The sequence below is a fragment of the Erythrolamprus reginae genome, chromosome 1 (assembly GCF_031021105.1).
Source record: "Erythrolamprus reginae isolate rEryReg1 chromosome 1, rEryReg1.hap1, whole genome shotgun sequence".
Classification (NCBI taxonomy): domain Eukaryota; kingdom Metazoa; phylum Chordata; class Lepidosauria; order Squamata; family Dipsadidae; genus Erythrolamprus; species Erythrolamprus reginae.
In genome coordinates this window covers 234,488,774-234,516,356 of record NC_091950.1, presented here as the reverse complement: position 1 = coordinate 234,516,356, position 27,583 = coordinate 234,488,774, and the positions used below count along the sequence as shown (strand labels likewise).

The 27,583-nt window shown below is 41.7% G+C and overlaps 1 protein-coding gene across 3 annotated transcripts in view; it reads left to right on the top strand.

Moving 5' to 3' along the window:
- Positions 1–27,583, top strand: part of SPRED2 (sprouty related EVH1 domain containing 2) — a 125,785-nt gene that overhangs the window by 14,652 nt on the left and 83,550 nt on the right. The window contains exon 1 of one of the 3 annotated variants that reach the window (XM_070732565.1): positions 9,624–9,664. The exons of the other annotated variants lie outside the window; for them this stretch is intronic. Within the exon in view, the coding sequence (XP_070588666.1) occupies positions 9,633–9,664 (32 nt within the window). The 5' untranslated portion in view covers positions 9,624–9,632. Of the gene's footprint in view, positions 1–9,623; positions 9,665–27,583 lie in introns of those variants that run through there. 3 annotated transcript variants of the gene reach the window in all.

The following is a 27,583-nucleotide window of genomic DNA, read 5'->3' as shown; positions in this document are numbered from 1 at the left end:
TGGTGGCTGAAGTAAGACATGAATGGGGACGTCAGTATCTCCTAGCCAGTTAGCTTTTATCTCAGCTTTTTTAAAACACTTCAAAACCAAGATATCCCTTGATGCCTGAAGCTTCTGTTACATGAGTGGGAGGACATGCGCTTCAGCAGCTGCCTTCCATAGCTTTTTTCCCCTTTGGCAAGAAGATATTTCATGCACCACTTTGCTCATTGGTTCCAGAATCCAGCGTTGTACTTGTTCATATTATTTCCGGTGGCTTTGCAGCACCAGTTTTATCTCCCATTCACAGGCAGCGGTTCCTTATGAAATGTTATGAATGACTTTGGAGTGGCCGATTACTACCCAGCTCTATTTATCATGAGTTTTAGCCGTGTAGCTTGGGCCCCTGCTGTGTCCTGCTGTCATGACATCAGTCTCTGCTTTTAAGGCAGGAAACACAGTGCTGGGAAGTGTAAGTGTAACAATTGTTGAATTGCCTTATCTCCAGGACAAAAATCCAGCTCGTTGCTGACTGTTTAAACTGTAGGGTGCTAAGAACGGCATTTGATTACAAAATAAAAATAAACACATAATAAATGTACAGTCTAATTTTACAAATCCTCTGACTTTAGATAAATTTAATTAATTAATTAATTAATGTTTATTTATTTATTAGATTTGTGTGCCGCCCCTCTCCGCAAACTCAGGGCTGCTCACAACAATAATAATAACAATATACAATGTAACAAATCTAATATTAAAAGAAAGTATCTAAAAACCCGTCATTTAAAAAAGCATACAACACACGCATATCATACATAAACTCTAAACCGGGGGGAGATGTCTCAATTCCCCCATGCCTGGCGATATAGGTGGGTCTTGAGCAATTTATGAAAGGCAAAGAAGGGTGGGGGCAGTTCTGATCTCTGGGGGGAGTTGATTCCAGAGGGGCAGGGCCGCCACAGAGAAGGCTCTTCCCTTTATTTATTTATTTATTTATTTATTTATTTAATGCCGCCCTTCTTAGACTCAGGGGGGCTTACAACATATTAGCAATAGCACTTTTTAACAGAGCCAGCATATTCCCACCACAATCTGGGTCTATCAAATTGGTAGAACCCCTGTTATTTCTTTGGACTGGTGGTTGTTTCCACCAAGATTTGTGGTAAAGAATGTCACTCACAAGTGTACGTAGTTGTATGTGTGCAATACTAACAGTTCATGACACCATTTTAGTTTTTTTTCTCCGAAGACCGGCATAATTGAACACTTCAGAGGGTTTGAGAGTAAGTGCCAACATGGTCATAACTTGAGCATCCCCTTTCATTGATGGGAAGATGTTAATCACAAAGACAGAGTTCAGAGAAAGGGTGTGAGAAGAGCCAAAGTATGAAGAAATATCCCAGAACTATCCTTCCTGCCTCATTATAATTACAAGGTATATTTGTTCAATAATTGCTTGCTATATGATGAGTTTTCCTATGATGCATTGAAGCTACCCAGATAAGCCTTGCTATTCTGCAATTGTCTAATGGCCAGTAGAGATATTAATATATCCATTCGGCTCCCCTTCTCTTTTTTCTCTCTCTTACATAATGCCACAGTGTTCAAAATACTGTATTTCATTTTCCCAATAATTTAATTAAATATTGTATAACACAAACAGAACTGATACAACAACATAATATGGAAATACATTTAAAAAATAAAAGTGTGGTGGGGGGAAAGAAGAAAAAAATAACCATCTTTTTGCTGTACATTTTAAAATGTACAAGTTGTATTTTAACTTTTTTAAAAGAAGGATTAAAATAGTCTCAGCTGGTGATTTCAATAAAACCGGTCGGAAGTTTCTCAATGTTTATTTTTAAGAAAAACAGCCAAAAGGGGAAAAATTAAATCTAAAGTGATTAAGCGATCAGCTTCAGTTGAACATAAAGTCCATATGGGCAACATTAGTAACTCTAAGCATGATGGACTCCTGTGACTCCCAGCTAATCACAAGCAGGCCACAAAAATGTATTTCCGGCCACCTGCTTACAGAAAAAAGAAAGAAACCTTGTATGGAATACATGTGGGGAATTTTGTGATTTCTCTTTAATCCAGAGAGTTTTCAGCAGCCCAAATCCTACAGTTGAGTGCCCTTCTCCATCATGTGGATTGAGCTATCATTCAGATTAGGATGTTCTCATCATCCAGTCAGAGGTAAGGACCAAGTCTTATTCTTCTATAAATCGCTGGGTCCGCCCACCTGGATCCCAGTTTCATTCAGTCTTCAGACTAGGACAGTCAAAGCTACTGACATCCCTTCCTGAATTTTGGCTTCTCACAGCAAGAATTGCATTTTCTTTATGTGAGTGTATTTGCTCCCTTCAGAGGGATTTTTCCTTTTTCCCCTTTCTGTTATTAGAATTGGCCGCTGGCAGGTTTTAACAACTTTCACTAGTTGAACCCTAAGACTCTGACTAATCTCTGGAACCACGGGGTCATTGATCAAGGGAGTTCGCTCCAATCTGTACATCCACAATAGACGAGAGGGGGGAGTGCACTAAGCCAGGGGTATCAAAATTGATTTCATTGAGGGGCGTACCAGGGTTGTGTGTTTTTTAAAAAAAATATTTATTTATTTATTTTTTATTTTTTATTTAAATAAAAAAAAACAGGGTTGTGTTTGACTTCCAGTGGAGGATGGCCAATTCGACATCCATTTCCGGTTGCAATAACCTCCTGCAGGCCTCTGCCAGTGAAAACGGAGCACAGGAGGGCCATGCATGTACCCCCAAGCTTTGTTTTCGCTGGCAGAGGCAGCATGGGCCGTTCCTTCACTGTTTGCAGAGCGGCCCTGCAAGCCAGATCTAAGTACCCACGGGCCAAATCCAGCCCACAGGACTTGAATTTGACACCCCTGCATTAAGCCATGGTTTCTTAAGCATAGTTATTGTTTGGTTTAAGATGATAATGAAAACTAAGTCAGGAATTTTCTTAGCAGTTTGTGTGAACATAGCCTATGGCTAGTGCTGTAAGAAAAGAGGAGAGTGAATTTATAGATAAGAAGTATATAAGGGTAAATGGTATCATGCTTGTTCTAGATAATTTCTTTTTACAGGAGTTTTAAAAAAAACATAGCCATTTAATCTTTACAAAATAGAATTATTTATGCTTTAAGAAAACTCACAAGCTAGAGAGATAAAGCTATTAGATGCACAAAAACAAGAACCTGATGCAGTTGAACTGCATTATTTTAAGCTAAAGAATATGACTTATCTTGTGGTTGCACTTATTTTCTACGTATGGTTTACAAAGAGTAATATGACGGATTGAACCCACCCACCCCCAAACTTGATTATCTGTGTACACACCATGTTTCCCTGAAAATAAGACCCTGTCTTATATTTTTATGTTTGTAAATCTTGAAATAAGCACTTGGCCTTATTGCCATGCCTTCAAAAGCTCAATTTATTTATTAATCAGATTTGTATGCTGCCCCGAGTCTGCGGAGAGGGGCGGCATACAAATCTGATTAATAAATAAATAAATAAATAATAAATTATCAGGGAATGTCTTATTTTGGAGGAAACAGAGTAGCAAATGTTTAAATAGAAATGAGGCGATGAATTGAATATTCCCATTATCATGGAACAAATAATGACTGATTTTAAATTAGTAGAGAAAGAACATTTTACGACCAAAATTGAGCCTGCCAATTACCATTGTAAATCATGACTTCCTGGATTTTATGCCCTTTTTTTGTGGCGGGGTCATCAAATGAATGTGGTGGTGTTCATTATGAGTGTTTTTTGCCAGAAACTGGAAGAAACTGCCCGTTTCCAGCAAAATTCATTTTATGTGATTCTAGAATGCTGCAAATAGCCCTAAATACAGGCTGGTTGCTCAGCATCCAAAATGCAGTTATGCAGCTGTGGAAAGTGGGTGACTGTCATAACTTCAGAACGCAGTCATAAGTAGGTTTTGCTGACTTTGTCATAACTTTGAAGGATTATATTAGCTAAGCAACTGGTCTGAAATCATGGGTTGCCTGTGTTCTAAATACCTGAAACAACCAAACATAACAGAACAGCATGCAAATACTTGGTAAGAGACTTTTGTAGTGGTCCCGATATAAACATAATTCATCTGTTTCCTGGATCATGACCCCCTGTGCTCAGTTTACTCAAGCCCTGATCATCTCTTGTCTGGACTACTGCAATGCATTCCTCATGGGGCTATCCTTGAAATCCACTTGGAAGTTTTAGCAAAGTGCAGCAGAAAGAAAAGCCTTTGGGGCTCCATATTACACCTCTGCTCCGTGAACTTCACTAGCTGCCAGTCTGTTTCTGGATGCAGTTCAAGGTGTCGGTTTAAATCCTTAATAGAATAGATCCAGACTAGCTGATGAACTGCCTCATCCCGCTTAGGGCAGGCTATCCTACTCATGCTACCAGAGACGTCCTACTGCAGATCCCATAGATTGAAAAACTCCTACTGTCAGGATCCAGAGGAAGAGCCATCTCTGCCATGGTGTTTGCCCTTTGGGACATCTCCAGGGTAAGATCTGCCCTAACTTTCCTATATTTCCAAAAGAGGTGAAGGCCTGGCTCTGCCAGTTGGATTTTGAGGATCCAGTGGGGGAATTTCACACTGGAGATGACTCCTGCGTTGATGGCAGACTTCAACGCTACACACACGGTTCTCTGCCCATCCTTTTTGATATATTTATGTATGGTGTTCCCTCGATTTTTGCAGGGGATGCGTTCTGAGACTGCGCGCGAAAGTTGAATTTCCGCAAAGTACAGATGTGAAAGTAAATACACTATTTTTGGCTATGAACAGTATCACAAGCCTTCCCTTAACACTTAAAACCCCTAAATTACAATTTCCCATTCCCTTAGCAACCATTTAGATTATTACTCACCGTGTTTATTTATTAAAGTTTATTAAAAAAATATTTATTAAAGGCGGACGAAAGTTTGGCGATGACATATGATGTCATCGGGTGGGAAAAAACATGGTATAGGGGAAAAAAACCACGAAGTATTTTTTAATTAATATTTTTGAAAACCCGTGGAATAGACTTTTCGTGAAGTTCGAACCCATGAAAATCGAGGGAACACTCTATTCTCATTTTCTTTTTCATTATTCATGAAAAATATTTTTTGTAATCCTCGCAGTTGACCTTGTGCTTTTCTGAATCATTTTTTCTTTTGATTTCAAAAATGTATAGTTTTTCTGTAGGAGGTATAGTTTCTACGGAGCAGCATCGTTATTATAAGGTATAGGAAATATTCTGGCAACATTAAGAAAACAGTAATCTACGCATCAGAAATAACGTAATAACAAAAACGCTTTTATATGAGACACTTTATGTGATAGAGCAAAACTAAGTATTTTTGGGGAATCGGCACATCAGACTCCATAAAACAGACATATTACTTTTGCTGATGCTTTTTTTGCAACGTACAATTTACTTTCCATCTCAAACATATGCTAGTAAAGATCACTGTGTAGAGAACTTGGGTTCAAAGAGGAAAGGGTAGGGTGTTTGTGTGTGTCAGTGGTGGGTTGCTACCAATTCGGGCAAACAGGTGGTGGCAGGAGGCTCCACCCACCAGCCCAAATGTCATTACAGACAATCTGGACATCCGCCGAAGCATTGCGTGCGCAAGCAAAATCAGCACATGCCTTTGCACATTTCCGAACTGGTAGCAAAGGTAAATGAAATCCATTACTGTGTGTGTGTGTGTGAGAGAGAGAGAGAGAGAGAGAGAGAGAAACAACTGCTGGAACTAGTTTAAATGTCTAATATCCTGACTTTGCCAGGTACTCTATGACTGAGGAAAGGAAAAGAACTCTATGATTGAGGCAATGAAAAGAACTCTATGATTGAGGCAATAAAAAGAACTCTATGATTGAGGCAAAGAAAAGAACTCTATGATTGAGGCAAGGAAAAGATGCTACTTCTTTAAGAAGCCATCAATAGCAACTTAAATCTCCCCACATACTCTGAATCAGCTTTCCCCCCTTTGAATCTGGATCACTGCACCTCCCTAGAAATTAATATTTGGCTGAGTGGATCCCTTCGCTATTAACACTCCAGTTGCTTATGAAGGGTGGCCTTTTTGCAAAGAAGGGAAATCACGTTCAGAGAAAAGGAAGAATAGCATCCCTCCAGGGATGGTTAACATGGCAAGCGCACAAAGCCATTATTGCATTTTAGGGGGTATGCTCCTTACAATTATATGGAATTATGGCGAAGATTATAGAAAATTATGGTGAGGAGTGACTAGGAGAAAATCCTTAAATGAATCCTTTACAGTAGTTTTACTGGAAAAGAAATTAAGAGCTGGTACGAGAGTGACTAGAATGACGGGCTGTTGAGGTAGATATCCAGGGAGATTTTTTGGCTCACTAAAGGATTGAAATACTGCAGGGAATATAATAACTGGATGGGACTTGTGCTTAGGTTACCCATGAAATAGTTGATAAATGAGGGTGGCAATGTGTTCTCTACCATTTTTTAAAAAAGTATTCAGGGCAGTAATCATAAGAAATGAGGGAAGGCCTATGAACCTAAGCCCCCTCCCAGCTTATGTTTTCCACAAACAAGTTTTAACAGTGTAATTTTAAGAGCTTTTAGGGAGGAAGATGGGGAAGACTCATGGCCTGTATTTTAACACTTGAAAAGAATCTGACTGTTTATATAGGCAATGAGTAAAACGTTCATGCCCTGGAGCTGATTTAGGGTTGCTAAGAATTCAAGCTGTAACATATAAAGGTGCGTGTGAGAGAGAGATTTGCAAGTTGAAATAATACTCATAAAGGTGGTGAATGCATTAACCCTCAAAGAGAATAGATTGTGGAATAGTTGGGCTTTATTTTTTTTCTGATTGTCTCATGTCCTATCCAGTGGTAGGCTCCTGCCGGTAGGGCTAATTGCAGGCAACTCAATGGCTCTGGTGCATGAGTGCAGGATCGAGCGCAATTTTATTATTTATTTATTAGATTTGCATGCCGCCCCTCTCTGGAGCGACTCACAACAAAAAACAGTACAAATCCAATAGTTGAAAAGCAATTGAAAACCCTTAATATAAAAACAGTCATACAGCCCAGACAAAAACCATAAATGAAGCGGAAACGGCCCTGGGTAATCAATTTCCCAATGCCTGATGGCAGAGGTGGGTTTTAAGGAGTTTGCGAAGGGCGAGGAGGGTGGGGGCAATCCTAATCTCCGGGGGAGTTGATTCCAAAGGGTCGGGGCCACCACAAAGAAGGCTCTTACCCTGGGTCCCGCCAGACAATATTGTTTCATCGACAGGACCCGGAGAAGGCCCACTCTGTTGCTGGGATTCGTGCGGTAGAAGGCAGTCCTGGAGATATTCCTGCACCTGTGCAGGTAGCAAAATCTCGTATGGGGATGCATGTGTGTGCGTTTTGGCAAGGTTCCCTGCATGCAGGGAAGCAAAGAACCTCGCCTAAACACACATCCCCATGCGAGATTTTGCGTCCTGCACAGATGCAGCAAGCAAAATTGCGCTCGATGCCACATTCACGCACCAGACCCACGGAGTTGCGCACAATTAGTCGTATCAGCAGGAGCTCATCACAGCTCCTATCCCTTGTCAGTGGGGCATGGAAATAGCCTAAAACTTTGAATTACAATCTAATTTCTGAAAGTTTAAATTATTTTTGATTATGCATATAGTAAGAAAAGACTAAAAATTACGGTATTAGAAGATGCAAAAGTCCAACTATTCATAGTAGTTATTCATAGTAGTTAGTCAACTATTCATTGGACACACAAGGAATTTGTCTTGGTGCATATGCTCTCAGTATACAGTACATAAAAGATACATTTGTCAAGAATCAAACTGCAAACCCTTTGAAAAATAGCTGCATCCCTTTCATTAGAAATATTATATTCAGATTTGCCAAAAAGACTCGGTAGCCCTCTAGGCCTCAGCTTATGTTTTTGGGTATTATGTTTTTCAAAAGCTAAACATTGCATGTCAAATTGTAAGACATGGAGTGGTAAGATGGTGGTTTTAGGATTCTTTTCTTCTTGGGAATCTGGACAAATTGCCATTCTTGCAGGGACTATGAAGTCTTATTTTATTAGAATTCTGCAGGAGAATATCAGAACGTGTCCATCAGGGGAAAACAAATGGGTTATAGACCATCTGCTAAGATGGTGAGCATTAACATCTTTATTACATGTATAATATACATAAAGAAGAGATGTACTGTATCTTTAAGTAGAGCTTGAATTGAAAGCTCCGTTGAGAATAGGAAAGGTGTTTAAGGGAGGGTAGTTTTTAATGTTCCCATCAGGTTGTATCTATAATTATTTGTTTTCAATTGCAAATTGCAATTCTGCTTCCAGCAAGTCAAAGCTGTAAAAATAGATGGTAATATATCCTTTATACATTTGAATGTTGTGTAGTATTGAAGGAGGTTTGTTTGGTTGAACTTTTGTGCCTGGAAGAATATCAGAAGAGAATGTGGATTTTTCTAATTAATGCCATATTGGTTTAAGAAGAAAAGCCTTATTTCTCCATGTTGTATAATACTATTTAGTATGAGGGGGAGGGGGAATAGTGATGTTTTTTTCAAGTGAAAAATGCAACACACAAAGATCCATATAAGCTTTTTGTGTCAGGTTTTTCAAAAACAAATTAAAAATGTGTTGCCTGAAGTATTTTACATGGATATTATCATTAGGGAATATCACTGAATTAATTTAAAATACATGAGTTGTAATGGGAATTATTAGATATTTTGTTTGTTTGTTTTTGGTAGTGTCTTTATTTGAGCTATAATTTCATTCCAAATATTCTGTGTCCGCAAGATTTGAAAATGGTCCTTGCAGCACCCTCTCGCTCTTCTGTGTCCTTCCCACTCTCCTAACTTTCAGTAGGAAGTTTTTGCCAAATAAGGGAGTTCCCAAAGTATATTTTTTAGAGTGAACTATTTGGAACATTAGAAGGTAAACTTAAGAGACATGCACATTTAAAAAAAAACCAAAACCCTAAACTGCTGGAAACAAAATAATCCTGCTTGGATTGTTTTATTAGAACATTCAGCAATTTCAGTATGCTACCACAGAAAAATTGAAATCAGTCCTTGCTCAACTAGTATTTATGTGATAGGGTCACAAATGCAATGAAACTGTATAAGAATGCTGTCTAACATACATACTCATAAAAAATAGACTAACAAAACCTGTAAAACCTTTAACAACTTTTCATAACATACATTGGAAGTTTGGTCTGCCAACATGACAGCTGTGGAGCGGAGGTCAGCAAATGTTTAGATTCACTGCAAAAATACAGCTTTGTTAACAGCAGCAAAAAGTGCATTTTTCTGGCTATTGGATTGAGATAATCTGCAAATATCAACAAAGCACCTTTTTAAAAAAATTTGGCATCCTGAAAGTTCATTAGCATAAGCAACACTTTCTGTCATTATATTTGACACATCTGCATTTGCCAAACTGTCCGAAGGGGAAAAAAATAGGACAGGACAATAACATGATATTGTAGCCACAAATTCTTCAACACAACAAAGAATACAGACTGAATGTGTGTGTTGATCACTTTAAGAATATGAAACATTTGGCAAAGGATTTGCTAAGTGAAAACCCCTCCCGCACCACTTCCCAAATGGAGGTTTTTGTACTCCCAACATACCAGCAGTGAGTATATCTTTGTGAATGTATAGCTTTTCTGCATGAAAGATGGGAAGACATTATAGCATTGCCACGTGCTTCTAATTGTGTTATTCTTGTCAGATTTGTAGCCTGGCTAACCTCACCCCATATCAGAATGTGTGAGGCTACTATCCTCACCTCCTGACTCACTTTACAAGGTTCCTGGAAGGATTATTGAAATGAAGTAAGGGATTTTTGCAACTGGATATGCGATATCTCAATGCTTAGTATACTATTGGGAAATAAGTGAGGTTGATGCTTAGTTTCAGGATTCACAAATGTAAACATCAACAAAGCTGGTTTTTTTTTAATTTAAGGATATTTGATTTTTCAGACTTCAGACCAGGGCAAGAGTAGATATTGGGAGTTGCATAACGAATTTCACTTCTCCGTACTGAAGGAGCGGGCCCAGCAGTCACATGGGTTGCTCATGTCCAATCCGGTGGAACTGAGCCTAGTGTTAAAAAAGCTTGCCGGATCCGCCCCTTCCCCAGAATTCGCTCAGTTCGCATATCCTGCGGTTGTATTGTGATAGCTCGTTCAACATTCTAACACCTTCCCTTCGATCTTTTCCTTCAAAATTAGTAAGAATTGTTTTACCATTATTATTTACTTGCACGGATAGCGCCAGCCGTTTGAGGCTCGGCTTTTTTCCTTTGGAGAAGTTGCGGTTTCGTTTTCCCCCGGCGGTTTTGCCGTGTACGATTCCCGCTGCCGCTTGTGGATTCCTTTAATCCTTTGGCCTGGAGGTCTCGGTGCAAGTATTGATTTATTGATTCATTATTGTTATATGATTAAAGGGCTTTAATATACCTCCTGCGGAGTGAGACGCCTTTCTAGTCTCCTGGACTTAGTCGATCGCTTCCCCTTTAAAAATCCTATCTCGGAGCGATTTTTCGGCGCGAAGGCCTTCGCGCCCATTTTTAAATTTAGGCCTCTCGTGTTGGCCTTCTGCCAGCCGCGTAGGCCTCAGTCCACCGCGTGGATCCCGGAGCGGGCCTTGGGACGCCCAGGCTTAATTCTCCACCGGCTAAGCCTCCAACCAGAGTGCCTTGGTTTACTTAATTAAAAAGTTTAGGGAGGCTGGGCCCCGCTGGATCTGGGGACACGAACTCTGGGTTTGCCCAGATTGCCCTCAAGTCTCAGCAGCTTCGAGGCCTCGAAGCAGGATCCATTCCTCTTGGGAAGTACTTGAAATTCTTCTCCTTAATTATTCAGTTATTGGCTCAGCCTTGTCTTCTGTTAATTGTCAGACTATGGCTACTTTTCCCAAGAGAGGCACAACTAAAGGTCCCAGAGAGGCCAGGCCTACAGGCGATGAAATTACTAGTATCCCCCAGGCCTCTTCCTCCTCTTCTCCAGGGGCCCGCCCCTCGACCAAGGTCACCAGGGCCGAGAAGAGAAGGGACCTAGCCCTACAAAGAATCCATGATAAATCAGCAAAACGTTTGAAAGTACAGGCCCAAGTACTCAGTAGTCAAGACCCCCCAGAGGCTTCTAGTCTACCTCCTTCTGGGGTCCCTGTGTTATCTCTGGATGAGCCTAACCTAGACAGACCCCAACCTAATCTATGGGGCATAGGTCCAGAGGAACCAGATATTATTGAAGATTCCCCCCAGCCAGGATCCTCCCAGGCCTTTAGGGATTCTTCTGCCATTCCTGCTGATATTTCTAGTTTACCTCCTGAGTTCCAATCTATTTTTTCTGTGTTGTCCAAGGCCATTGATGCCAAACTCTCCACCATCAATGAGCTTTCCGTACCTCCTCCTCCTCCTCGTCCCTCCCGCCCCTTGGGTTCCTCCCCAGCGGTTAGAGCTCCTATTCAGGAGGATTCAGATTCCTCTCAGGACGAATATGAGGATTTGGAGGATGATGAGGATCCCTTTCAAGGCCTCTCAGATGATGAGGAATCCCAAATAAGGGTTCCTTCTCCAATTACTATTTTTCCTTCTCAATTGTTCAAATCTCTCCTCCTCAAAGCTAGAATTTCTACGGGATTAGCGGCCCAGGAGAAACAAGCCTCCACTTCCACTGATCCCCCGGAGGAGAACTTACCTTACTTCACAGAGGAACAGGAGGATAACGAGGTAATTCCTATGCCTAAATTGTTTAAAGATGCCTTACTTAAACAGTGGGATTTCCCAGCCTCTGGCCTTAATCCCTCCACCAAGGACAGAAAATTGTACAAACTTTCCTCTTCCTATGAAGAGCTCCTCTCCTTTCCTAAACCGGATGAACCTGTCAAGATCCTTCACTCGGCAGCGGCTGTGCCAGGCGAAGCAGAGGAAGTCCTCCGCCCAGAGGACAAGCGGATTGAACAAATGCTCAAAAGAGGATTCACCGCAGATTCCTGGGCCATTAAAAGTTCTGCAGCAGCTTCCTTTTTCTCCAGAGCCATGCTTCTGTGGCTTCGCCAACTACAACAGCATATTCCTCCCGATGACTTGAGAGGTCAACAAGACTTCAACAAGGTCTTTGCAGCTGCCCAGTACGTGGCTGATGCCACCTTGCAATCTACCAGATTTTCTGCTAAGTCTATTGCAGCTTCTACAACGGCAAGAAGACTCCTATGGATTCGCCCTTGGCAAGCGGGAGTACGCCAGAAGTGGCAGTTATCCCGGGGTCCCTTAAAGCGCGACCTTCTTTTCGGTGATCTTCTGGATCCACTCCTCACGGAAACCACGGACAAGAAGAAAGTCTTGGGCCCAACCACCAAAAAGGCTACCAAAACGCAGTCCTTTCGTCGCCCAGGGCGCCAGCCAGATCAAGCGGCTTCCTATCAGAGATCTCCAGGTCAGTATTCCCCCCGCTTTCGTTCCCAAGGTAGGAACTCCAGGGGCAGAGGTTTTCGCTTCCAAAGGGGAGCGTCCTCTAACAGGGCTTCAAAAAAACCTAGATGGTAATTTTTCCTCAATTCCCATAGGGGGTCGCCTAGCCCATTTCGCCTCTAATTGGCGTCTCACCTCCAAGGACCCCTGGGTCATTGACACCGTTCAAACAGGCCTTCTGTTAGAATTTGTTTCTCCTCCCCCGAAACGTTTTATTTCCTGCCCTTCTCCCAGGTCATCCTCAGATTGTAACCGTATGGAGGAGGCCATTTCTCATTTATTGTCAATCAGAGCCATTCAACCGGTCCCTTCCGGTCAGAAGGGCCTAGGATTTTACTCCATCCTATTTATGGTGCCAAAGTCCTCCGGAGGTTGGAGAGCTATTTTGGATTTAAAGAAGCTGAACCTATTCATCAAATATAGGAAGTTTAAGATGCACTCCTTATCTTCTATTTTGGCCGCCATCCACACGGGAGATTTCATGGTCTCTTTAGACCTCACTGAGGCCTACCTTCACATTCCTATAGCCAAGTGCCACAGAAAATTTTTACGCTTTTCCTTTCAAGGTAGGCATTTCCAGTATAGGGCAATGCCATTTGGCCTTTCCTCGGCCCCTCGGGTCTTTACAAAGCTCTTGGGGTCCCTGGCGGCCTATATCCGGGCGTCTCCCATCCACATTTTATGTTATCTTGATGATATTTTGATTCATGGGAACTCCCTAGAGAAAGTGAATTCAGACCTGTCTGTCACCATGTCAGTCCTTCAGGACCATGGTTTTTCCATCAACTTTGATAAAAGTCATCTCCAACCTTCCACATCCATCTTACACCTGGGTTCCATTATTAATTCAGAATCCTCCCAGGTTTTTCTCTCTCCCGAGAGAAAATTCAGTATAGGGGAGTTAATTTCCAACATTTTATCCAAACCTTCAGTATCTATAGTAACTCTGTCTTCCCTTTTGGGGAAGATGGTGTCTTGCATAGGCATCATTCCCTGGGCTCGCCTTCATGCTAGGGAACTTCAGTGGCTCCTATTACCCTTTCAGAGATCGGGGCACAGCAACTCAAATCGTCGCATTGTCATCCCACCAAGTGTTCGCAGATCCTTCAAGTGGTGGAAGTCTCCGGCCATGGACAAAGGATCCCCATTCAGGTGCCCGGATCAATTTGTCATCACCACAGATGCCAGTCTATCGGGATGGGGCGCCCACGCCCAGGGGATGATAGCCCAGGGCACGTGGTCCCCGGAGGAAGCTTCCAGGCCAATCAATTGGCTAGAATTAAGAGCCGTTTCTCTGGCTCTGAAACATTTCTCTCCTCGCATTCCCAACCGGCACGTTCTCATTCTCACCGACAACATTGCCACAAAAAGCCATATCTGCAGACAGGGGGGCACGAGATCCAAGGCTCTCATGAGGGAGGCCCTCAAGTTAGGCCTTTGGGCGGAAAAACATCTTCGGTCGCTCCTAGCCGACCACATCTCGGGGAGCCTCAACGTCCAGGCGGATTGGCTATCTCGAGCAACGATAGACCCAGGAGAGTGGAACCTCCATCAGGACCTGTTCCATCAGATCTGCCTCAGATTCGGCCTACCTATTCTGGATCTCTTCGCGACCAATGCGAACGCCCAACTCCCTCGCTTCTTTTCCAGATTTCCATCCCCGGGAGCGGAAGCAATCAATGCCCTCCGGAGCCCATGGCCGCCAGGCCTACTTTACGCCTTTCCTCCAATTCCAATTCTCCCGGACGTGATTCACAAGGTCCTCACCGAGAGGGCCCGAGTAATCTTAATCGCCCCTCATTGGCCCCGCCGACCCTGGTTCGCGGATCTCCAACAGCTGTCCGTTCAGGACCCCTGGCGACTCCCCGTTTCGGGGGATATGCTGCGGCAGGGGGCCTCATTCCATCCAGACCCGGAGTGGTTCCACCTCACCGCCTGGCTGTTATCAGGAGAGACTTAGAACTGCGTGGTCATGACCCCGATACAGCGGAGGTCATTTTAAAGGCCAGAAGGAGTTCGACCAATCGAATTTACGACCACACGTGGTCCAAGTTTCACCAGTGGTGCCTACAGGAAGGCCTCTCCCCTCTGTGCATTCCCATACACAGAATCATCTCCTTCCTTATGCAAGGCTTCCATAAAGGACTTTCTACCAGCACCCTCCGGCGTCATCTGGCAGCCATTTCATCTGTCCTAGGGGCCCCCGCAGACAGCCTCTCCGATCCTTTCCAGAGGTTCAGGAATTTCTCAAGGGCATAGCCAACCTCAGACCTTCCAAGGTCCACAGGTATCCATCTTGGGATTTGCCTCGGGTTCTCCATTCCCTCACGCAGGCACCATACGAACCCCTAAAATCAGCATCCCTAAGGTACTTATCCTTTAAGGTAGCATTCCTGGTGGCTATTACCTCTGCTCGACGCATTTCGGAGCTGGCTGCCCTCTCAATCAGGCAGGACCTTTGTCAGTTCCATCAGGACAAGGTAGTCTTGCGACTGGACCCTACCTTCTTACCCAAGGTCAGTTCCATGTTCCACAGAACTCAGGATATTGTCCTACCTTCCTTCTGCCTCCAACGAGACCATCCCTTGGCAGTTAGATGGCACACTCTGGATCTTATTAGAGCGCTGAGAATTTATATCCAACGCACAGGACCCTTTCGGAGGTCAGAAGCACTGTTTATAGCCTATCACCCCAGAGTCATGGGGACCAAAGTGTCTTCAACAGTAATAGGCCGTTGGATCAGAGGGACTACATCTAAGGCCTATGAATCGGCCTCCCTCTCAGTTCCAAGGAACATCACAGCGCATTCCACCAGAAGCGCAGCCACCTCGGCCGCTTGGGCGACTCAAGCCCCGTTGGAGGAGGTCTGCAAAGCAGCCACTTGGGCCTCGCCAAATTCCTTCATCAGGCACTACAAGATTGATGCTTACGCTTCAGCGGACGCTGCCTTCGGCAGAAGGGTACTCCAATCCGTTATCTCACACGATAGCAATCTAATCCCACCCTAGGGACCATCTATTGGGTATGTCCCATGTGACTGCTGGGCCCGCTCCTTCAGTACGGAGAATAGGCGTTGATTGCTTACCTGAACGCCTCTTCTCGTACGGTGAGCGGGTACAGCAGTCACTTCCCGCCCTTGTATGTGTCTTCCTTACCTTTCTATAATCCTTTTTTTCCTCTAACAATAAGAGTTGAACACTACAGAGCTTCACAGCTGAGCCTAGTCTATGGATTCGCGAATTCTGGGGAAGGGGCGGATCCGGCAAGCTTTTTTAACACTAGGCTCAGTTCCACCGGATTGGACATGAGCAACCCATGTGACTGCTGTACCCGCTCACCGTACGAGAAGAGGCGTTCAGGTAAGCAATCAACGCCTATTTCACAATGGAATCCTCAGATATGTACATGCCAGTTTTTGTACCTAGACTCATAGTTAGTTTGAATGTGGCTCCTGTTAGCCATTGAATGGGTTTTACCCTATTGTCAAACTAGCTTTTTAATCCGATTTAAAATAGCTTGATCACTGATGTAAACATTGCTGACTACCCCAAAGGTGTTGCCTGGATAGCAAGTTTTATAGCCATGTTACCTGATGTGCACTATTGTTAAAGTAGACCATAAACATCCAGATGCATATCCATTCCCCCTTTTCACCTCCATCAATTGATGAAGTTCAGGATTCCTGTACTTTCAGCTACTCTTTCAATAAGAGGGGGGCCTCTTTTTAATGGCAGTGGAATAGATAGTTGAATACTTCTGCGGACAAGTACTCTCCTGTAGGTTGGGAGCAGTGAAAGTTTCATTGTCTTAAAGGCAGTATACTGTATCTCTATTTCTGATTGAGTTTAGTTAGGACAGTCCTAGTGGGGAACAAAAGCCTTGCATAGTGAGTGTTCTATGTGTGCTGGAAAATCTGCATGGTTTTTTAGTAGTTTATTTACCAGTTATATAAATGGAACTACTGCAGTTCTCTGCAGGGAAATAACTAGTGTGCTGAAATTTGAGTATTTGCGACATACATACAATTGAGGGGAGGGGGGAATCTTAACCATCTAAATTCAAGAAATAATCCTGAATTCATTGCACTTCCAAGTGGATGCATATAAACATTGCTTGACCGACTTATGTCCTGCTCTTCTCTACATTATTAGTGCATGTAAATATCATACCATAATTCAACCCTATATCTATTAAGAAATATGATAAACTCCTAAACTAATTCTGTCTGTCCTCTCCTTCAATGCCAACCATGTGCCAGTAGAGCAGGTAGTCTCCATGGCAATGTAGCTTGTTTCCATGGCACACTACTGCCAACATGACTGATATTGTAGCTTTCTTTTTTAATTTGCCCTTCAATCCAGAAGGCTGGCAGTCTGCATACCTTGAGTGTCAAGAGAAAACCTGCTTTATATACACTTGAGTTGGTAGCCAGACCAACAGAGGCTAGTTTACCTCTTTTTATTCCTTTTAAAGCATTGGGTACTCTTACTAGATGTGTTTTGTGTTCACCATTGCGTAATCATATTGATTTATCGGTAAGGTGCATTATCAGAGCTTGACGTAGAAGCAGTAAGAGACTTATTTTTAGCATCAATCCAAAGTTTCAGCAATAAACTCCAATCTTAGTGAACATATATGTCTAGATGGACTGCTGATCTGAGCTCCGAGCTTGGTAATTTGGTTTTCAGCACCATTCAAGGAGATATCAGTGCACTTTGAATTCAAAGCATACAGGCCAAATACCAACCCGAGGTACTTACCATATTTTTCAGTGTATAACATGCTCCGAAATATAAGAGACACCTGGCTCTTGGGGAGAGAAAACAAGAAGAAAAAAACTCTGTCTCTACCTTCAAGCAATTTTCCTCCTTGCAGCAAACAGATAATATATACACTGTTTGCTGTGTATTTCTGTGCATGTGTTCCTGACCCATAGAAATAGCAAAGAATTGGAGAAATGTACATTATGGCAGTCTATTAATGCCAGAAAGTTTTCTTAAATGTAGACACACTAACTCCTCCCAATTATTTAAATAGATCTACTCCAAACATGACTAAGTCAGGTTCTAACTCAGCTGCCTTATCTTAATAATACAACAGGACACTTACATTTCACACTATACTTGTACAAATGCTGTTAAAATTAATGTGGCTTTCTGGAAATATACATTATTCTCTGCTATTTAAAAGATAGCACTGAGCCTCATCAGATCAAGCACTTATTTTAAAAATATCCTTTATTTTGTTAAGTTGTCTAGAACAATAATAAAGCAGTCTTTAAAAAATAAGTCTAATAATTTAAACATTCTATAGACATTTATAGTTATTGACTTACTTCCTTGCAGTAAACAGCCAGTTTCAGTTTCAGCACTGTCTGGTTAGCACAAGAAAATAAAAATCTGCCTCTACCTCCCAGCACTTTGCCTCCTTACAGCAAAGAGCTTGTTTCAGTTTCACTTTTAGTTAGCCTGATTAGCACAAGCAGCTAATTGTTTCAGGCTGCAGGGATTGCCATAGCCTATTCCTGCCTACAGCCTGAAACAGCTGATGGTTAAGAGACAGAGGCCAAAGGGTAGGGGTGTATAGGACGCACCCAGATTTTCACCCTCTTTGGGGGGGTGCGTCTTATACTGCAGCATATTCAAATAGATTCCTATGTCTAGATAACTGAACGTGACATTTCTGTGTCTGGTGGACCAGTGTCTTTGACCAATACTTGCTAACAGATCTATATTTCTGTGTCTTTCCATTGTAGTTTGAATTGCAGATATGCAGTCATTGCAATTAATGTGTCATATGAACATTCTTGATTCCTTTTTTAAACAACTCAGTCTGCTATTTATCCACTATCTTTCTAACTCAACTGATCAAGAATTTAGATTAGACAATTACATGAGTTGGAAGGGATCTTATCAGATGCAGTCTCCAGCTTGATGGAAGAATCCACTACACCAGGGGTCTCCAAAGCCTAATCCATGCACCTGGTGGCAGTATGATGGTCCATGCACACAAACTAAGCCCCATCCATGGAATACAGGCAGAATGGGAAACCACACACACCCTGGTCCATGGAAAAACCTCTCTCCATGGAACCAGTCCTTAGTGCCCAAAAGGTTGGGAAGCTGTTACACTACACCATCCCCCAAAGCCCAGATTTGAAAACATGCATTGAAAGTTATCCTGCAATTGTTCTAGGCCAGGAATGTCAAACTCAAGGCCCATGGGCCAGATCTGACCCACAAGGTTGCTGGATCTGGCCTGCAGGGCTGTCCTGGAAATAGAGAAGGCACCTCGACCTGGCCCAGACCGACCGGGCACTGATCTGCAACCTGATGTCGGCCATCCATGGGGGTGGGGCAAATGGCTGATGGGTCCTGGCACCAGCTGCTCCACCCTCTGTGTTGCCTCACAGTGACAGCACCCCCACCACAACCCCAATGTTGCCCCACTCACCTCATCCTGTGGGACAAGTTCCCCACCCACTCCCTACCCGCTGGAGACCCCTGGATTCCCTTCCCAACCCTGCCCATGAGTGATGTCAAGCTGATTACACTCCTGGGCCACGCCTAGCTGGCCATGACCATCCTGGCCACACACCTGCTCCTCAAGGGCAACCAGAATGTGTCCAGCAATGAAGTTGGGTTTGACACCCTTGTTCTAGGCAAACTGACCCACTGCCTAACACCTGTTACCATTAAGAAAGTTCTAAAGTTCACCCTGGATCTCTTCTTGTTAGCTTTAGCCCATTTATCCTTGTTCTGGTCTTAATTTTGCCACCAACCTTACAAGGGAGAGCTTTCCTTTTAGACATTTATAGACTACTATCATATCTCCCATTGGGCTTCTGTTTTCTTAAACATGCACAGAAACTTTTCCAAGTCCTCGTAAGACTTAATTCCTTATTCTGATTTCTGCCTTCTAACCACTTGCAGAATTTTGTGGTAGTCCAGGAATCTTTCTTTCTTTGATTGATTGATTGATTGATTGTTAGAGTTGAAAGGGACCATGAAGGCTATCAAGTTCAACTCCCTGCCCAAGCAGAAACCCTATAGCACACCAGTCAAGTGGCAGTTCAATTTTCTCTTAAAAATGTCAAGAGTGTTGGAGTTCACAATGTCCGCTGGTAGGTTGTTCCATTGGTTGATCGCTCTGACCGTCAGGAAGTTCCTCCTTATCTCCTTGGTCAGCTTCCAACCGTTGTTCCTCGTCCGGCCCTCTGATGCCCTGGAGAATAAAGTGATCCCCTCCTCTCTTTGACATCCCCTCGTATACTTGTAGATTGTTATCATGTCCGCTCTGGCCTTCCTTTTCTCTAGGCTATCCATGCCCAGTTCCTTCAGTCTCTCTTCATAAGTATTGGTTTCCAGTTCCTTAATCATCTTGGTTGCTCTTTTTTGCACCTTCTCCAGAGTTTCAATGTCTCTTTTGAAGTGTGGTGACCAGAACTCCACTACTCCAGTACTCCAGGTGTGGTCAGACCAGGGAGTAGTAGAGTGGTATTATTAATAGTGATGTATTTGATGAGGAAAAGGCTTAATTTTCTGGGACTTTGAGTCCCAGTGTATCCTGAATTCTTTCCTTAAAATGACTAAATTGATATATAGGCAACTTTATTAGTTTACTTTGCGTGAATTGCAGTTTTCTGGGACTGCAGACCATCAAATGTAGCATTTATAATAATTGTTATCATGAGATTTTTTTAAAAAAATCTTCCTGTATGATAACCAAAATAAACAGAAGATTGTATTAAGTCAGAAGACATGTTTCTTTACAATGGGAGTCGGGGCCGTAAGCCCGAACTGTATGTTATTCCCAACTGTGGATGTTTAGAAGTAACTAGGATTTCAGTATTTGAATTGTGGCATAGATACAGATTTGTTATTTCTTGAAAGAAAATGTTGGAAAACAAGCTGAGGTGTGTCATATAGGCTTGTTCTGGCTCTTACATTCCCGCCTCTCTAGCCATCTGTACCTGATATTTGAGACACGTATTCAGTCCTTGGATACACATTGCACGAAGCATGTGCTTCATGGATAAAGCACAGGCTGATCTTAATATAGGCAAAGGAATTTTAATATGTTTATTTCCCCCTCTGTGAATAAAGGATAATCCAATATTATGCCTGTTGTTCTTTAATGATATTCTTCTTTGTACCAACAGTTTTTCAGTCCTTACTCTTTGTCAGTTTGATCATCTTTGTTGAGAAATGGTCACAAATGCAGTTGGCCATGTGTCAAACAAATATAGTCACATCCCATTGGTTTAATATGACAGTACTTAACACACAATGTAATTTTGAGTAGCACATAAATGATGATCAGAAAAAGATATTCCTTATGGTGTATCTGTCCTTTATAGAGTCAGTTGAAACCATTCATTTCTGAAATAGCCAGTAAAATGGGAATTCTTTGCTTGGTTTTTTTCATAGGTCATGGAGGTTTAAAACATCTTACAATGATACAATTTTCTCCAAATTGGAAAAACTGGAATGTTAACTAGGCCACCAGCAATCAAATGCCAGGTGCAATATTAACAGAAAGAAATCAAGTTCTGAATGTAAGCAGGCAAAAAAAGAACCCTAGTTTAATATACCAGATATACACTGCTCAAAAAATAAATAAAGGGAACACTCAAATAACACATCCTAGATCTGAATGGATGAAATTTTCTCATTAAATACTTTGTTCCAGCACCCTCGCCACTACCCCCTGCCCACCCGATCCGCCCCTCTCACTTGCTTTCTTGGGGCATGGGTTCTCCTGCAGCAGCGCTGGCGGCTACGGCTTCTCGTCCTCATTCGGCTGCTAGCCGCTTTGAGAATGCCCGCCCCGTCCCTCTCGCAGTCCCTTAGCTGAGAGCGCTTTCGTTCCAGCTGTCAACGAGGGGGCTGCAGGAGAGGCGGGGCTGGCATTCTCACAAAGAGAGAGCAACAGACAGAGCGAGATAGAAAGGAGAGAGTGAGAGAGAGAGTGAGAAAGAGAGAGAGAGCAAGAGGGGGGGAGAGTGGAAGGGAGAGAGAGAGAAATGATACAAAAAAGGGGAGAAAAAAGAGAAATGAGAAAATGATTGAAGCAGAGAATGACAAGAAAGAGAGAGAAAGAGAGAGAAGTGACTCTTGGTGATGACATATGACATCATCAGGTGGAAAAAACTGTGGTATAGAAAAAACCCACGGAGTATTTTTTAATTAATATTTTTTGAAAAACCGTGGTATAGCCGTTTCGCGAAGTTTGAACTCGCAAAAATCGAGGAATCACTGTATATTTTTATACATTCAACCACTGTGTGGAACTGCATTACTCATCATGCCATTCTTCATTAGAACATACAATTAGTCCACAAGGCTTGAATCTGATGCTTTAGGACTGATTAGCTTCACCTCAATTAATATTCAGGTTTAGTCCCCCCTGAAGGCGGCGATTTTGTATAACCCAGGGAGGTCAGAAACAGACATTTGGGGAAGTTCTGTTTATCAAGCTCTGAGGAGATGCTGCAGCTTGGGTTGACAGCTTCAAAAAGATTGTATGAGAGTTAACCAAATGCTGTATAAAGAAATACATTTTCTTTGTGATGATTTGCAGTTCTCCAAAATTGTAAAAGAAGTTGTAAAATTGTGCAAAACGCTCGTTGGGTTTTCTTCCACTTTTCTCGATGGTCATGGCATTTTTAAAAAAGTCTTAACCTAGTTCCTTCTGTTGCTTTTTCAGTTGAATAGAGTCAATCATTTGCTATTATTTAAAAGCACACATTTGGGTACTTTTGATCTGCAAGTGCCATGACTTGTTATGGCCCTAGAGCTTTTGCTTTTGATCTTATAAAATCCCTGATGATTTTTGTTTAGCCAAAACTGTTCTTGCTTTATAAGCAAAGTTTTATGCACACTTCTAGTTTTTAATTGTCTATGGGGCTATGTTCTATTTCGTAGGTAAATTGTCTTTTGTTGTTACCTATTTTAGATTATTGAGAAAATGTTATATGGTGGCATTGGTAATGTTGTACCATGTTTTCCCGAAAATAAGATCCCATCTTATTTATTTTTTTGAACCCTGAAATAAGCACTTGGCCTTATTGTCATGTACTCAAAAGCCCACTTTGGCTTATTATCAGGGGATATCTTATTTTGGGGAAAACAGGGTAAATAAAACATTAACTCAATATTCATGCCTTTGTTTGGTATTCCTCTTCTATGTGCCCTGGTCTGTGACTAGTCAAGTCAAGATGTATTTATTTTTTAGAAGAGCATTTCAAGACTTGTGGTATGCATGCATGTTTTTTATTCTTCCGCTGGAGTCTTGTTACTTTGAACTTATAACTAAGACTTCTAGCCTTCTTGATGATCAGATGGGATTTGACTTAGGAAATGGAAGACTTTCCGTTGTTTTATCTACCCGTTGCAAAAAAAATCTTACATATTAACAGCAGCAATATTTTATTTTTGTTAGTTCACTTTATGGACTCATCTCCTTGTTTAAGAGATGAGAGAGCCATATGTTATCAGTTTGGCGCAACAGTCAAACATTAAAGATTGTTGAGGTCCAGTCTTTAGGATATAATAGACTATCATCAGTTGGACTACATCAAACATACAGTTCTCTACTTTACTTTTGTCTTTATTGCTAAGTGTGAATTCTTGAGTTGTACCCATGTTCACTTCTTCAAATTCCTGCCTAGAATTAATATGTGTTTCATCCTAGAAATGCCTGCTTGCCAACTTGATGGTAGAAGGATGATAGAAATTATTATAACCTTTTCCAGGTAGTGGGGGAAATGAACAATTGGAGTAGTTCTATCTGGCCATGAAGGACAGAACCAATTATTCCTGATGGATCGATTTGTATACACATATTAATATTTATATGGTTGACTGTATTCACTGACATAAATGCTTAGTGTTCTGAAACATTTTCGTGATGGAGGTGCCTGCTGGTTTTCCATAACTCCTCCTTGCATATAGTAAAGTTGTGAGAAAACACAAGGTACATATCCAGTATATATTCCTCCTTTGAGATTATAACATGTACAGTAGAATAGATTGCTGAGTCCTCAAAACTGCATTAGAGGTCTGGGGTAATCTCTGGCACAGGCTAGGGCGGGGTAGGGCAAAGTTGGCTCTTCTATGACATGTGGAGTTCAACTCCCAGAATTCCTGAGCTAGCATGATTGGCTCAGGAATTCTGAGAATTGAAGTCCACAAGTCATAGAAGAGCCAACTTTGCTTACCCCTGGGCTAGGGACATGCAAGAGAAGAACAGAAGCACCCGTGGAATAATGGAAATGTGCAAAGATACTTTTGAAATTCGGCCCATGGGTTCCCACTTATGGAAACAGCTCCTTGTCGCATTGGAAGTGATAAATCACAAGGGCTGCAACAGCATACAGATTTCCCTGTCAATATTGAGCATTTTTTTTGGAATAAAATTAGTTTTATTTGGCCTGCAGCAATATCAAATGGACAAAACAAAAGCCAGGTTTGAAGGGAAATAACCACTTTTTTTTTTTTTTGAAAACTACTGGTACAGAGCAAGTTGCCAGCAACCCTTGTCTAGACATGATCTTTTCTAACATCTAAGATCACTGTATGCATAATATGTAGTTCCATTTAAGCTGTGCAAGGACAGTTAATGAATTTCCAAGCATCTGTTACTTGCTCCAGGATATAGAATTGGATGGCAAAGGACTGTCTAGGAAGGAGTGTTCATAGATGATAAACAAGCCTGTCGACACACTTAAGTAAAGTTTCTAAATCTGTGGTTACTTGTGCAACATCCTGGTTTTAAATTTGGCATAAATTATTATGTGACTGGACTGTAGGTGCATTATTGCTATGATTTGTATTTGATAAATTTCTCTCAGGGCCTCTTATGACAACATGTCTCTCAATTCTTTAAAAGACTCCTTGAGTTAAAGAGCTTTGACTTTTCAGCCCCTCTGGCTCCTTTTTCATGTATCTCATTGTGGGAGAATTGCAACCCTAATTCAGGCACGTACCAGAAGCAGGATCTGCACTGCCTGGGGGATGGGAGGGGAAGCCAGCACATAACGCTTTGGTTCTTTGGTTCGTATTCCCCAGGAAATGCCTCCATTTCCTCAATCAGTCCCTTGTGAGATGGGTGGCTACACAAATATGATAAATAAAATAAACAGGCAATGAGTCAATTCTGGACTTTGCTTGCATCGGATGATATCTCACTGTGCAAATAGTAGTGAGGGGTCTATGGAATGGCGCACCAATTGAAATGACTATGTAGTAGGGTAGATGTTGGGGATATTTCAGATGTTCTAGTCCAGGGGTAGGCAAAGTTGGCTCTTCTGTGACCTGTGGACATCAACTCCCAGAATTCCTGAACCAATCATGCTAGCTGAGGAATTCTGGGAGTTGAAGTCCACATGTCTTAGAAGAGCCAACTTTGCCTATCCCTGTTCTAGTTCTTAAAAATATTAGTCATTGGTATACTCTGAATGAGACAAGCACCAAAAGTTGAGTTAAATGTTTTGGGGGTGGGGGCTTTGTTTTATATTTCATAACAAGAAGAGTAATTGAGGTTGACATCTGTGCTGTATGTTTCCGCTACCCAGTGCAGACAATTTAGTGAGGTAATGCTTTTTAAGTTTTTTTTTTTAAAAAAAAAACACAGGTAATTCTCAACTGAAACTCATAATGGGGCCAATCCATTAAGGTCATACACCATGACAGTTGTAATGACTGACCTGATTTTGTGACCTTTTTTGTAGCAATCATTAAGTCTACCTAATGGTGGTGGTGGGAAGTTTTTGCTTAAAACCAAACTGTAACTCGCTATTTATATTTATTTAGCATATTTTAGTTGTTTTATTATTGGATTGTCACATGCTGATTTTATCATTGTTGTTAGCCGCCCCGAGTCTACGGAGAGGGGCGGCATACAAATCCAATAAATAATAATAATAATAATAATAATTATTATTATTATTATTATTATTATTATTATTATTATTATTATTATTATTATTATTATTATTATATGGCATACAATGCCAAGGAAATCTATACGTGCTAGACATTATGCGATTCTGACAGCCTGGATTGCTAGTGTATTCTGTTCTGTCCTTGCGCTCTTATCCTTGGTGCACCCTGTGGGGCAAACCATCTTTACACCAGGTAACTAACAGTGCTCAGATTGTTGGCTCTTCCAGGCTCCTCTGTTAGTCTTGCTTCACCTTGTATCGCAATGCCTTGCATCTGGCCAGGTCCACCCCCGGGTTCTGCTCTCTGCAAACATGAACGCGGCTACGTTTTCTCCACTGAAATAGTACCATTTGTCTATTTGTAATATTGCACCATGGTGCTTCAGTGGTTAGAGTACTGCAGGCTACTTCCCCTAACTGCTGGCTGCCTGCAATTTGGCAGTTCATATCTCACCAGGCTCAAGATTGACTCAGCCTACAATCCGTCTGAGGTAGGTAAAATGAGGACCCAAATTTTGGGGGGCAATATGCTGACTCTATAAACCGCTTAGAGAAGGCTGTAAAGCACTGTAAAGTTGTATATAAATCTAAGTGCTGTTGCTATTGCCTGCTTTCAGACTGCTCATGGGCAGAAGCATTTGCCAATGATTTCTGGCTGGCAGTTCCAGCGTCCTTAAGCCACTGCGTCCCCTTATTTAACTAGCTACTCAACCCACATATAATCTAATAAATAATAATAATAATAATAATAATAATAAATAAATAATCTAATAAATAATAATAACAAATAATAATATTACAACACAGAACAATGATCTCTTTAGCATTACTTTTTTTTCATAACACCTCTCCTTTGTGAAGTTTTTCCCAACTATTATTATTTTAAAATAACAGCCCTATCATTTTTTTCTTTGGGTAGAATCTAGCAAGATGAAGCAACTGCTCATTGGATAGGTTTGGCAGCCTGCATACCATGCACAGGATTAACAGTGGTGTTCTTCACTAGAATACCTTCCGTGAACATGGAGAACACTGCTGGTTGAAAGTAAAGAGCAACTAATGCTTCCTCGATGCATGTTGTACAACATTAGCACTGCAACCACACACAAAAATGTGCACATATGCTAAAACTCAAATCAATATAGAATCATGTGCATTTAAAAAGCATCGTGAAGCTCAGTATCCACAAGATTCCATTTTGATCCCATGTAGACAAAAGGAAATTTTGTTAGCACTCTGTAGTTACACTATTCCAGGAGCATATTATTATTATTATTATTGTTATTATTATTATTATTATTATTATTATTATGTCAGTACAACACAGCAAACGAGATCACTATGCTGGATTTTATATATCAACACCAGTCGGGTGCTTCCCAAGCACCTAGGACTGCGTGATGTAGCGGCGAATTATGTTTGCCGATCCCAGTAAAGCGGCCTTTTGCAATTGACAGATGGAGATTTTGTCAATTCTGATGGTTTTCAAATGTCCGCTGAGATCCTTTGGTAATGCGCCCAGCGTGCCAAGTACCACTGGGACCACTTGCACTGGCTTATGCCAGAGTCGTTGCAGCTCGATTTTTAGATCTTCGTATTTCACTAATTTCTCTAGCTGCTTCTCCTCAATTCTGCTGTCTCCTGGGATTGCGATGTCGATGATCCATACTTTCTTTTTCTCCACAATCAGGATGTCTGGTGTGTTATGCTTCAGAATTCGGTCAGTCTGAAGTCGGAAGTCCCACAGTAGTTTTGCTTGCTCATTTTTGACCACTTTTTCGGGCTTATGATCCCACCAGTTCTTTGCCACTGGTAAATGGTAGTTCCGGCACAAGTTCCAGTGGATCAACTGTGCCACAGCATCATGTCTATGCTTGTAGTCAGTCTGTGCGATCTTTTTGCAGCAGCTGAGTATGTGATTGATTGTTTCATCTGTTTTATTATTATTATTATTATTATTATTATTATTATTATTATTACTATTATTATTATTTATTAGATTTGTATGCCGCCCCTCTCTGAAGACTCAGGGCGGCTCACAACAGTAATAAAAACAATATAGTAGTGGAACAAATCTAATATTAAAAAACATATAAAACCCTATCATTATTTATAAAACCAAACAGCACA